At 40.0% G+C, this 13,639-nt stretch overlaps 1 protein-coding gene across 22 annotated transcripts in view; it reads left to right on the plus strand.

Moving 5' to 3' along the window:
• SOX5 (SRY-box transcription factor 5) overlaps window positions 1-13,639 on the plus strand; it is a 600,060-nt gene that overhangs the window by 496,621 nt on the left and 89,800 nt on the right. For 17 of the 22 annotated variants that reach the window (XM_063395247.1, XM_063395244.1, XM_063395243.1 and 14 more), the window contains one exon: window positions 5,487-5,610. In XM_063395247.1, coding sequence (XP_063251317.1) covers window positions 5,487-5,610 — 124 coding nt within the window. The remainder of the gene's footprint in view (window positions 1-5,486; window positions 5,611-13,639) is intronic. The other 5 variants (XM_063395238.1, XM_063395240.1, XM_063395231.1 and 2 more) reach the window with 1 other exon arrangement.

The following is a 13,639-nucleotide window of genomic DNA, read 5'->3' on the forward strand; positions in this document are numbered from 1 at the left end:
AAAGTTTGTTCCTTGTGTTTTCAATGTGCTAAATTGCATACCTATTAGGGATTGTCTCATATTCCATCAAACTAATCATTTTCTTTCACACCAAATAAAACTGTCCTACGCTGGTAGGGTTGTAATGGGGAGGATGTGTTGGGTGTGTCTCCCTAAATCCCCTCCTTTATCCTCCTTTGAAGATCACCACCATGGGAGCATGTTTTCTGCCAACAGTATCACTGTTTGCAACCAATTGTGAGAACAGTGAGAGCTGCTGAGTGAACTGAGGTGTTTGGACAGGGTGAATTTTGGTAAGTACTGGTGGGAATTGTGTGAGCCTCATCAGCAAAGGGAAGAATAATATTTAGGGCACAGATCATCCACTGCAGAAGAGTTTGCAGGTGGTGATTAGGAAGAAAAAATGCATCTCTACTTCATGCCATCCACCTTCTGCTTTGCATCCTGAGCATTCAGCAAGCACCCCATGAAAAGGAACCTCAGATTCAGCAGGAAGAGGGTTCATTCCATAACCTGGACAGGCAGGGCTTCCTGCTGTATAGGTTCAGGACATGCTTGTGTCAATTTAGGGAACTGATACAGTGAGGAGAAAGAAAAACATTTTCTTTTCTTATTTTAAGCATCACTGAAAGGGAAAATAGCAGATTGTAGTTATATGGGGACATATATTTTTATTTCCCTTAAGATAGGCATGGGGAGGGGGGTGAGGTAGAGAGGAAGAGGGCCAACACATGTGCTAATTAAAGAATCCAGTCCTTCAGCAGAGTGTGTGTCACTGAGAGCCAAGTGTTTCTGGAGGAAGGGGGACAAATGCAATTAAACATGTCATTTTTGAGGGACAGATTTGTGTTGCTGCATGTGAAATGTGCATTGCATTCTTTCCTATGCAGTAGAAGAGGTGCTTAACTTATGAACAAGTCACAAGCGAGAAGATATTCATACAACAGTTTGAAGTTAATCAAATCATTCATGTGCACCCACCTTTCTGGGAATGTAAAATCTGAGCTTACTTGAGGCAGCTGAGGATAACTCAGATGAAAATAAAAAATTAGCCACACTTCTACATAAAGCAAGAGTCCATTTCAGCAAAGATGCTCATGCAGCTTCTGAAGGGCATCTTCTGAAAAGTTCAACAGTAAAGTACTGTTCAGAATTTCATCAGGTTGTAGAGAAGAGTGTTGCTTTTAGCAGCTATTCTTACCCCACTGAGTAACCCATCATCCATCACCAGTCTCACCAAAATGAACAGAATTGCTTCTGGAGAGCTAGAGGTGGGTGCATTAGCAGGATTTGCCCCTCAGTGGAAAATGTTATATATATATATACACATATATAGATGCTGGGAAATGCATTGAGATATTTACCTGGGAGAGAGGAAAACTTATGTAAAAGTTGATGCTAATAAATGTAATGAGGAGCTGCGGAAATTAAATTGGTGGAAGTGTATGGAGAGAAAATAGATAAAACTAATAGCAGGTGCTATTTTAGGGGGCTTAAGTTTGCTGAAGGTATGGATTTATGTTACTTGAGAAATGGTATAAGCCTTCTAGATTAAGCAGGAGTCATGTGCTAGGGGAAACTCTGAACTTTAAAGATTCTGATGGGATGCAGGGGCATAAAGGACCAAAATAAGGTCATGCAGGCTTCCCTGATTCTGGCATTCCCTTAGCCACGGGTGTCTAACTTTGCAATCTTCATGTTTCTTTAAACTATTTTCCCTGTGTAGCTATTTACATAGTGACCCAAAGCACACATGACTTTCTACAGAAAATAGAACTGTAGTTGTCAAGTGTCTGCAGTCTAAATTTGTGGAAGTCACAACAGGAGCTAGTAACAAACAGTAGGGGTAACTGTTAAAAACATACTGCTCAGTGCTTAGGTAGCTGTGGTAACCATAGTATGTTCCTAAAAGTAGACAGGAGAGCAGAATTTGGGTGGAAATACTACAATTATAATGAAGCTGAGAATCCTGGAAGTATTAACTGTGGCTGTGTTGAGTGCAATGTCTTTGTGTGGCTGGATTTGTTATGGTCGTGTCATAAAGGGCATGCACAGATTTGTGTAGAGGCTGGCCCTGGCTTCAACAGCTTGAATTTGTTCCAAGTTTGCCAACAAATTTCCTTTGATATGGTAAGCCATTTGGGGCCAGATTTTTCAAAGGCACTGAAACAAATAAAGATACATTGAGGCACTCTTAAAATCAAATACCTTGTCAGAGAGATGAAAATACGAATTCCTTGAATAGAGAATTGATTGCAGAGAATGTTTTGGCTCTCATGGCATTTGGTACTTTTCTTTGTTATTTTGTGTGTGTTGTGTGCCTTTTCTGTGCATGCCATACCCGTGCAGTTTTTCATGCAGTACAAGAATATTCTGCTTAATGTGGCATTCAAAATAAAAGGAAAATCAGGGAACAGTGTGATCAGTTGACAGAGTGGCAAGAGTATAAGGAAAAAAGGGCCTTGGAAGATTGTGTCTGCATCATCCAGACTAACATCATAAAGCAGATAGGAACTTACAAGGTGAAGTTGTAGGTGAATTGTAAATCCATTGGGAATTTTGTGATACAAAATACACATTTAAATACAGTTTTCTCCTTTAGGATATAACTGAGAAGGGGTCATCAAATAGAGAGACTGGCCAGTGGAGAATCTTGACAGCTGTATGAGTTATTAGATTGTTGAGGAGGTATTTCTTTTTATGGACATATGTCCATTAGCAGAACAAATTGAGGGGACTGGAAAATAGCTCTGATTTGCAGTCCATTATATTCAAATTACAAATGCAGTGAGTCAAAAAGTTACAATCCAGAAAATATCGGAAGGTATGTCAGCTGTGTAATAAAAAACATTGGAGAGATTTAACTGATGTAGTAATACCTTGAAAAGGAGAAAAAAAAATAAAAGAGGAAAACACCTTAGATGTAAAACTCAGAAGGAGGGCCTGTGTTCAATGCCACTTGAAACAGTTGTACCTTGCAATTCCAGTTAATAATAATAATAAACATAACGAGTTAAGATGTAGTAGTTAAATGAGCCGTAAAAATGAAGTGTCCATAATTTGTGTGATATTGTGTCAGGTAATCGGATTAAAATAAACTAATGTTTGCATTTATTTGTGTTTAGGAGAAGATGAAGTGTAGCTGAGTGCTGCTACATACATTCCATCCTGGAATGAAAATCACATTGTTTTGACTGTGTTTTTTCTATATCCATGCAAACCAGCCTCATCATTCTATTCTAGTTTTTACCTCCTTAATGCAGATGGGGTTGTGTCATTTAAAATCAGGGGCTCTAAGGCCCCTCGGAGAGTTAAAGAGGAACAGCAATTTGAAAAAAAAAAATGAAATGCAGCAGTCAGATTAAGGAAGAAAGGGCATTTTCCTGGTAAATGTTTTCCTAAATGGGAATTTTTCACTGTGGTGTTTTGCTCGTGTGTTTGGCAGTCACTTGGAATCAAGTGCAGACTTAAGCTACATTGTGGGCTTGGCAATGACAATTTGTGTGTGTGTGGTGCTTCAGTTATATTAGCCCTGGAGGCAGAGTTAACACTTGCAGTGGGACAAGAGTATTTGCAGTCATCAGAGAACTTTGCAGTCAGCTTCAATAACATCACTCCATTTTTTTCACTTTTTTTTAACATTTTTTTTGGCAGCAAAGCACTTAGTAGAACCATCTGTCTTTCTATTAGTGTTTTTGAGTCCTGTTTTGAAGCTTCTTCGCTTGGCAAAGTCACTTTCATCCTTGGAAACCATTTTAAAAAAAGTTCTGTGGCTTTTTGCCGAAGAAGAGTACTATGCAAAAATTCCGCATGGCTGTTCATTTTTGTTCTAAAAGAATACAGTTACTTTGTCTTTGTCTTTTTTAAAAAAAAAAAAGCACAGCACAAAACCTCAAACAAAACAAACAAACAAAAAAAATCTGAAGAAAAGGCGGGTATTGAACAGCTCTAGCATAACTGCGTGCGGATAGAGAACAAGTCACATTTTATGTATTTTTTTCCTCCCCTGATTCAGTTGAAAATAGGTATGCCTTCTAATTAACAGGATCAGAATAGAAAGTAAAATATTGAAGTAACAAAAAAAAAAATGGATCAAGCTAGTTCAGTGAGAGGAGCTACATCTGCTCTATCTTCAGCCCCAATCCTAATCTCCCACTGCAAGAATTTCTGTCAACAGTGCTCTTGAACTCCATCCTTGAAGATTGTTTCAAACTATAAAGATGCAGTCAGCACACACAGGGGTGTTGACAGCTCCCAGCATAAATTAAAAGGGATGGTAATCCCAAATTTTGTATCACTGTTACAGTGTTGGGTGAACCAAGACATGGCCTGGATTTTAAGGCGATTAAATGAAAATAAATTAAGGTGCAAATGGTGTCTGAACAGCGGTGGCCAGGGACTGGTGCAGGTTCCCTTTTTCCAGTTCTGCTGTCCAGGCAGTAATGAAGGGAGTAACACCTTCCTGTGCCCCTCAGCATAGAAGGCTGGCTATTGATCTCTGAATTTCTGAGTTACTTAAGGCTACAGACCACAAAATAAATTGCAGTTTTCAAAAACGTATCTATCTCCGATGCCTCAGCTTTACCGAGCCATTAAAAATCTAGATGAGCTCTCTTAAAAGCTGAGCCAGTCTTTCTTTACTGACTGATCTGGTCAATACAGTGGGGGTTTTAAATTGAAACTAGTCATTTAGCATTTTAATCCAGCAAACCTTGTGTTTCTCATCTGTGTGAAATACAGAGACAACTTCCATTTCTAGCAATTAAAAACTATTAATGGAACTGGGTAAAAGCAACAGCAGTAGACGTTGTGCCATGGCCCACTTCCAGCTTTGATGACTAATTTCTGCATGTCTTAAGTCCCCTGCAGTATCCACTTACAATATAATATTTTCCACTTCCTGACTTGCATGGTTGTGTAGAGTTGCTGTGCAAAGTTGAACGCCTAACACTTCAGACATAGCTGTTTTATTTGTGAATAAAATGCCTCAGCCTTTTTTTCTGACCGTCCCAGAGATTTTATCTTTTCACATGTACAAATAAGTGCATGTGTGTGAGCAGAAAAATAGTACTGGCTGTGCTGTGTGCTACTTATGCACTTCTTTTTCCTCCTGAGGAGGTGTCTTTGTGTTTGGGCTTACTGAGGGTGAAAGCTTCTGTCTGAGACAGATGCTGCTACACAGCTCAGTAAAAGAGAAAAAGGTGCCCCCCTACAGTCAGAGATAAGTGAGTCATCATGAGCTGTGGGGGGAATGATTAAGTGGGATGTAGATATGCCTTCGTGAAATATTCAGTTTATTCTGGATTAATGTAATTCATATGAAGTGTTTGGCAATGAAGATGAAGCTCAACAGTTGATGCTGCTGGAACACCCCGATGTGATGAGGTGTGTTCAAACCAGACCTCTCAGATCAGAAGTGAAATTTTACCAGACATTGTCCCCCCTCCAAAAACAATTCCGTGTTTGATTTTCCCTCTCCTGTCCAGCAGGTCCAGGGTCAGATGCCTCCATTAATGATTCCCGTATTCCCTCCAGACCAGCGAACCCTAGCAGCAGCTGCACAGCAAGGATTCCTTCTTCCTCCTGGTTTCAGCTACAAGGCGGGATGCAGTAAGTCCTGTCCATTTTTTAGCTGGCAGTGGGTGTAGGGCACAGTTCTGTGCCAGTCTGTGTAAAAACAACACCTCATCGATGGACAAAGCCATTGACTGGTGGAGATGAGTGCAAAACAGAGGATTAGTTGTTACAGTATGAGAAAGGCTTGTCAGAGATGAGGAATGTGTTTGAACATCACAGCCAAACATCTCACACAAGAGGTAGATTTGTGCACCTTCTCTCTGACAGGTCTTTCTGACAAGTGAACATGCTCATGACCACAAACTTGCATCTGAAGAGAAGCTATTTGAAACTTCCCAGTAAATTTCAACACTGTTGTGAGAAAACATGTTTTTTTCCTGAAGCAGACTGCCTGCTATTTGTGAACTGAGGGCCTATTCTTCACACAGAGCTCACATTAATCTCAACGGAGGTTCTGCACACAGATCAAAGATAGCATATGCCTTTCAGTTTGATGGGCTAACACAAACTCTGAGGATATTTGTGAGAGCCTAACACTAAAAAATATAGCATCTACTTTTTTAATCTTTGAAAGATTTGTATTGTTCTCCATGCTCCGCAGGGTTTTTTTTTTAATTTTATTTAAGCCTTCTATAGGATCTCATGTTCCTGTCAACACCATGAGAATAAATACAAGTTAAGAAATAATGAAGGAACTTTATTTCTCTGAATAAACTTAGCTAGAGCACAGATTTCATAGACTTTTTTCATGCACTTGTACTTGTATAATTCTTCTGCCAAGTTTTCTACTGAGTTATCCAGGACTTGCTTGTTCTACCCTTCCCTGTCTCTAGCATGGGTGTTTGTTATGTCCATGTCACTGTACCCATCACTGACTAACTCATTAATTCATCAATTGGTTGGAGTTACGCAGCACTAGCCAGTGCTGCATTTTTGTAAACTTAGAACATAAAAAGTTTTCTTTAGTTAAGCTGGCTTAGCCCACAATTTCAGATTTCTTTCAGCTTCTGGATATCATAGACACAGTACTTGAGCACTAACTCAGTTTCTTTGGCCACTAACACCTTTTTGTGGTGTTTTACAGACTGGGACCACTATTGAAAAGCACTGTTGCAAACACTTCACATCCCCCAGCAGCTGCAGTGCCAAAACATGGTCTCATTCAGTTCTTGCAGTGATTTCACACTCGTTCTCTCTCGACTGGGAGAAGCAGTGATTCACATTCCAGAATGTATAAATCAAGCCACCCTGAATATATGAGTGCCACCATAACTGCAGGTGTGGAGAAGGTCAGGAGAGCACCCCGTTAGACACATCTGGCAGATTGTATTAGTTCCATGCTAATGGGAGTTGAGGTGGGTTCTTCCCTTCTTTGTGCCTCGTGCACATGAACTCCACCATAGTTCTGTAGCTCCTCACATCTGTGAAACAGATCTGACATTGCGTGTTTGTGTAACCTTGAAAATTAAAAGGCAAAAAGAGCAAAGTTCCTGCTGCTTCTGCTTGTAAGGCTTGGGATTAATGGTGTGCCAAGATGCAGGACTGAGCAGAAGCCAGTGGAAAAAGACAATTCTGTGTTTGGTGATTGCCTGGCACGTTTGGCTGGATTTGACTGAGAAGCTGAGGAGGAGTGACAAGTAGTCCAAAGGGTTTCCTCCTTTCACTCACCATCTAGTGTACACAAAAACTAGCATACACTTATAGCTACACCTAGAAAGCTTCACCCAGCTGCCTTCAAACTACAATGAGCTCACATCAAATAATGTTTTTGACAGACCATTAAAGCATATTTCTCCTTTTTTTTTTTTTTTTTTTTTTTTTTTTTTTTTTTTTTTTTTTTGCTTGCTCTACTGTGTATCAGTCCAGTTGGAAAAGACTGTAAACCAGACAGCTTTGGATAAAATTTTTTTAAGCACCTAAGTGATTTAGGAGACTAAACCTTACTCTTAAGAGTGACAAAGACACTAGGATCTAAATCTTAGGGGTATTTACCAAATTCTTGTACTGCAAACTTCAGTCACCTTTGCTGGCTTGAACTGAGCTGAAGTGTGTTGTAGTACCAGCACTGTACTGCAGCAGAGAATGTACAGCAGATTAATTTGCTCAGCTTCTGAATTAAATGCCATTTAATTTTCACTGATTTTGGTTCTGAAAGCAAAGCCTTCCTAGGAACTTCCAAAGACCCCACTAGCATCATCTGTACATGACTGCCATTCTGGATTTTAAAATTAGTTTATGTGCCTGATGAAAATGGAATCTCACTTCTGTGTTTTCCCAGTCCTTTTGGAAAACCTGCCCTTCTTTCTGGACTGATTACATTTTTCAGAATTGTTCTACAGAAAACTGTTGCTGACTGATTGAAATTCTCTAGAGACGATTCTGTTATTTATTAGCGTTAACAATCTGCACATAGGAATGATAAAAAAACTCCATGTGACCAATCAGTTTCAGTCACTGTCAAACTTTTCACATACTGTTCCTCAAGAAAAGTGAGGTCTGAAAATTTGGGGGAGAAGGAAGAGGGAATTATTGCAACAACCAATATTTTCATGACTAGCTAGTGATGCAGAGTTCCTTGACTTTGAATATCTGTTGGAGACACGTTCAAAGGAACATTTATGCTGTTCTGCACCCTGCCCCTGTGAGAATCAGATCTCCAAACGAGACGTATGGGCCAAGCTTCTTGGTTAAGCATTCTCAATCGTGCTCCTGTCCAGGCTGGGACAGCAAGGACTTTCTGTTAAAATTACTTAAACTGAGGTGGTTCTTTTTTGTGGAAATGTTTTGGGAAGGGATTAAAGAAGCAGCCTGGTCACAGTGGTAACCTTTGGCAGGGGGCTGTGGTTGGGTTCTCTTCAGCCAGCCCAGCTGGAGCTGGAAGAGAATGTGTGATCAAGCCTCAGGGTCAGCAAAAGAGAAGAAATGACAAACAGTTGTACTGCTGTTTTATTTTCATTCAGCTTAGATAACAGAACCTGAATAACTTACCCAGTGCTTCCTGATTCACCTGTACCTCCCAAGAGAGGGTAAATTCAGTCTCCCCATGGTTTCAGAGTGTGTCTGTAGGAGGGTTCCTCAGGCAGTGCCTACCAAAGGACTCGTGGCTTACCAGGCTGGGAAGGAAGAGCACTCTTTTCTCCACACCTGCTTTGTTTTCCGAGCATTTGTGAAGATAACACCAAAGTAATTGTAACAGTTCACAGCAGTGCTCCATTTAGACTCGTTTCATGGCAGGTACCTAAGGAAGACTGGAAGAACAGGGCACAAGTGTACTGATACTTTATCCTTTGCCAGGTTGCAGTGGCTGAGAACTCAGGGACCTTCTAACCCAGTGGTGGCATCATTGTGTGATATGTTATTGAAAACAAAGGGTTTTTCTCTGCTTGGTTCCAGCCTGATTGAAAACATTCTAGAGAGATGAAATGCTCAGAAAAACACAGCAATATCAGTCTCTATTATGTGCAGAGCAAATGATTCAATTATGCTTTTCCAAATATTTTTCAAAATTGGGTAAATAAAGGGAGGAGAGGGGTAAATATTTTCTCCATGGTTACATGGCAGGTCATGGTCTTTGGCTTCCAATTTGATGTACTACATTTCCTTTTCTTTCTTTTTCTCCATAGCAGATCATGCTTGGGAGTGGCTTGGGTTTTCATTTTGTTTTGTTTTTTTAAACAGATGGTTTGCATTACATAAGGGACAATTTACACAAGTTGACACTTCCCCTTTTTTCTCTATGGCATATTGTGTGGTGGTAAAGTTGGCAGAGATGAAGGGAGGAACTTCTACTAGGATTACAGTTCTATTTGAGAAAAAAAAAATCATAATCTGTAGTTCCAGTTAATTTATAAGCTCCATACCTAGATGTAATTGCATTTATAAAATATTTAATATTATTTACAACCCAAGTACTTTTTCTTAGGATAAAAATAAGTTGGCAGCATGTGATGGGCTATATTGTCCCCATTAACAAGGTAAATACTAATTATGTACTTATTTACCCTAGACTCAGTTATTCATGCAATGTGTGCTACTTGAAACATAAATGTCTTGATTCTTCATGCCAACCTCTTTATATGTATTTTTATTATGCACATAATATGTAATTTTTAGATAGATATATAATGCAAATCTTTTTATAAAGGGCTGATGTTTCAAGGGTAGTTGTTAACTAAGTTAGTGACTGGCAGCATGAGCGAATTTCAGGAGCTGACCCCCGTGTCCCAACTATTTAAACTGGTTTTAGCAGCAGGTGAGCACCTTCCATTTCAGCTGATGCTGAAATCAGACTCCTATTCCTGCATTTCCCAAAGCTTCTCCCACTTTTGAGCTCCACAGATTGGCTCAGGTCATTTCACCCTTTTTTTCCTCTCATTCCATAACCTTATCACTTGTTACTCCTGCTGTTGCTAGTTCAGCTCTGCTTCCCAGATAATAGACACAGCTCCCAGGATTTTAGCAATGGCAAGGGAAATGTCAGCTCTGCCGAGGTCTGAGGAGCTGTTGCCGTTGACTTCACTGAAGTCAGATTTCACACCAGATGATACAGATCTGCTAGGGCCACTCTTAGAAATAATTAGAATTTATTTAGAGCTAATTAATATTTGAGAAGTGCTTTGAAAGCATAAAAATGGTGCAAGTGATAGAAGTTTTGTATTGTGCCCTTTAAAAGCTGTACAGCTCTGCCTCTGAGCAAGCTGCTCGTCAGTCGTAGGTAGTATGATCATTTTATTAATGCACAGATGTATGGATTTGTATGTGGAATATTAAGGCATGGCTGTATCTCATGTGTAAGAGATACTAAAGGGAATGAAATAAAGATTTGGGAAAGCACAAGGGACTGCTTCTGGGGACTGAGATACAACAAAAGGAGTTAGGATGAGAACAGCATTCTCTTCCTCAACAAATCTCAGAATGTTTCCATGCTTCTCCATTTGCAGCACTGTTTGCCAGTAGTTTCCAAGTCAGCTGCACAGAGTAGCCCAAATTTCGATGGGTCTTCCCTAATTAGTGATGCTAAGTAAGATTAAATTAAGAAACTGCACTCCAGGGCTTCTTAAAGCATTTGATCATCATGTTGAAAGGAAAGGAAATGTTGACTTGCACCTAAAGCAGTGTGGGGTGTTCTGTCAGTCCTGAGGCTTCTCAGGATGGTTGGAGCTGTTCAGTTCCATGTAGTTTCTTCTGTAGAAGAAGAAGAACAGTGCACTTTGTTTTCTAAACTAAGGTGTGCAAGAAATGGAAGTATTTGGAGATTTTTAGGATTTTTTTTTCTTTTCTCAGGAAACAGTAGTTGCCAGGTCTGTATTTCCAGAAATGGGATTTACCCCAAGTACATTTTCCAGATTACTGTCAAATTCTCAGGAAAGCTTCTAGATAGCCTTTTATTTGCTGATACCTGTGTTATTTTTATGGTAATATGAAAAATTTTGGAAACAAGAATTGTTTTTCTTTGCCCATTTGTCCTGTCCCCTGTGGATAATTTGTTGTAACAAATCATACTGTGTTTGCAGTCAGATGTCATCAACACAGTGTTTTTTGAAAGCACTTTAATCACTATTTCAACCATATTCAATTGGGGGGAAAAATCTGAATATACAATAGCTTCATTTTATATGTCTTACATATCAGCTTGTTGCTGCCGGAAGTGTTCTAAATAAAATAATTTACAGAAAGTTATTGACGAAATACCTAATTACCTCTTAAAGCTGGCAAAATATGAGAGATGAACAAGTCAAGCCCAATAAAATTGAAATATGCTGAATTTACCATTCATCTATGTTCTGAACAATAATTCTGATGTCTGATAAAAATGAAGCTCTCAGTTAATTGGTTCCTCACATAATACAATAAAATTAATGTTTAGGAGTTAAATACCATAAACTTCCTCAGGGAAAATTGCTGATGTGTCTCTGTTTTTTGGTCAGTCACATGTTTCATTGTTCAATGGAGTATCATGTGGGTTGTCTTATAATTTTACTTGTGCCCAGTGTCCATGTTTCTGTCTTCTAAAGAGATTTGAGTGCTAATTTCTGATTTAACTGTGTCAGCTATGTCAGCTGACATGCAGGTCATTGACAATCACCAAATCACAAGAAAAAAACCATTGACACTGCTATGTTTTTATCAGAATGACAAAAATAGAAACCATGTGTTGTGAAGCCCACATACTGCAGCTTCTTCATAAAGATGCTAGTCATCTTCCAGGGCTACTGTTCATGCCTTGGAAAAGAATGAGCATATGACCAAACCCTCATATTCCCCCCAGGATAAGGGAAGAGTAATGGCATTGTGGAAAGAAACAGCAAAAAGGAGGAATTTTTGGTAACAGCTTTGCCTCTCAGAGTCCATGAGAATGTGATGGTTCTGTAAGGTTGGAAATGTCATGGAAGGAAACAAGCCTGCAAAATATAACAACTTAACTAAAGACTGTTTCTAAATGAAGGAATTCCATAGCCCCCGATCTCTGTGTGGCTTTTCCTAATAATTCTGATAAAAACAAAGCAGACAAGCAAAACAATGGGGACCTGTGAAAACAGGCTGGTGGTTTCAGCTCAGTGTCTAGGCCAGGAAAGATGTCAGGCGTTGCTTCACTATTATCCGTAGTTGGGCAACAAAATAAAGTCCTGATTTTGTAAATTCATGAACATGTACAAACCTTTGTGGAAATACTCTGGCTTTCCTTGGAAGCTGGAGTTTTTGTGTAATTCATTCAACAGATACTGAAAAAAAAAACATGAAAAAATGTGTATCCTGAAATCATAGGATTGTTCTGGTTGGAAGGGATCTCAGAAGGTTTGCAGTCCAACCTGTGGCTTCACACAGGGTCATCCAGGAGATAGGATCAGATTACTCAGGGCTTTATTCAGTGGGGGCTTGCAAACTCCGAGTACAGAGAGTGCATAACCCTGTTTGGACAGCTTGTTTGAACATCTAGATGTCCTTGGGGGGGAAATCTGATCCTGTCTTGATCCATGTTATGTCCATTGGCTCTTGTCCTCCAAGCAAAGCCTACCAGAAGGAGCCAGGCCTGTCTTGTTGATCACTTTGTAGGGATTGGAAGGCTGCTTTTAGATCCCTCCAAACCTCTCTCTTCTGTAGACTGAATTGTTTCTCTAAAACACAAACCAGACTAATCTCAGCCAGCACTAATACTGTCCAGAGCTACCCTCAGAGAAAATCAGGGAGCCAGTTTGGATTTCTTTTTGGAAGTCACTGGTGGTGTCTTCTTCATACTCTTTTCCTTATTAATTTCAATCCACAATCCCTAGAGGCAGAAGTCAGGATGTCAGCCTTGTTGGCCTTCCCCTTAATTGTTACTCATAGGCATTCAACTTCATCATTGCTCATTCCAATTCCTGCAGCATCAAAAGCCTCCCTAATGTCAAGGGCCACCCCTCCACCTCTTCCCCCTTCCCTGTCTCTTCTGGAGAGTTTGCAGCCATCCAGGGCAGCTCCAGCTGTGTGATACTGAAAAAAACATTAAAAAATGTGTATCCTCAAATCATAGGATTATTCTGGTTGATGTGAGTCATCCCACCACAGTGACCATTCCTGTGATGGTGACTGCATCCCAGCTCTGCTGCTGCCCCATTGTTTCCCATGCTGTGGGCATTAGTGGCCATGCACCTCAGCTGGGCTGCTGATTTCACCCCCAACTCAGGCTGACCACCCTTGGGCTGCTTCCAGACTGCCCAGCTGCATCCCCTTCTCCCTTCAAACCTTGTTTAAAGCCCTCTCAATGAGTGCCACCAGTTCATGAGCTAAAATCCTTCTACCCTGATAGAGAGATGGAGCCCGTGCAGTTCCAGCAGGCCAGGTGCTGAAAAAGTCACCCTCTGTTTTGTTTCATACTCTTGATATTCTTTACACTGTTCTCTTTTCCCTTCTTCCATGATCTCCAACTTTTTGCATTTGCTGTCCCTGAAAGATAGGTAGGAGAAATAACTATGAGTTTTTTAAAAATCACAGGAAATAAATGCCCTACTTCTCCTCTTCTGGTATCTTTTTCTTAAGAGAAAAAAAAAACCACTGTTCTATTGTTTCATATAATCAGGTTCAA

The sequence above is a fragment of the Prinia subflava genome, chromosome 4, assembly GCF_021018805.1.
Source record: "Prinia subflava isolate CZ2003 ecotype Zambia chromosome 4, Cam_Psub_1.2, whole genome shotgun sequence".
NCBI classification, from domain to species: Eukaryota; Metazoa; Chordata; class Aves; order Passeriformes; family Cisticolidae; genus Prinia; species Prinia subflava.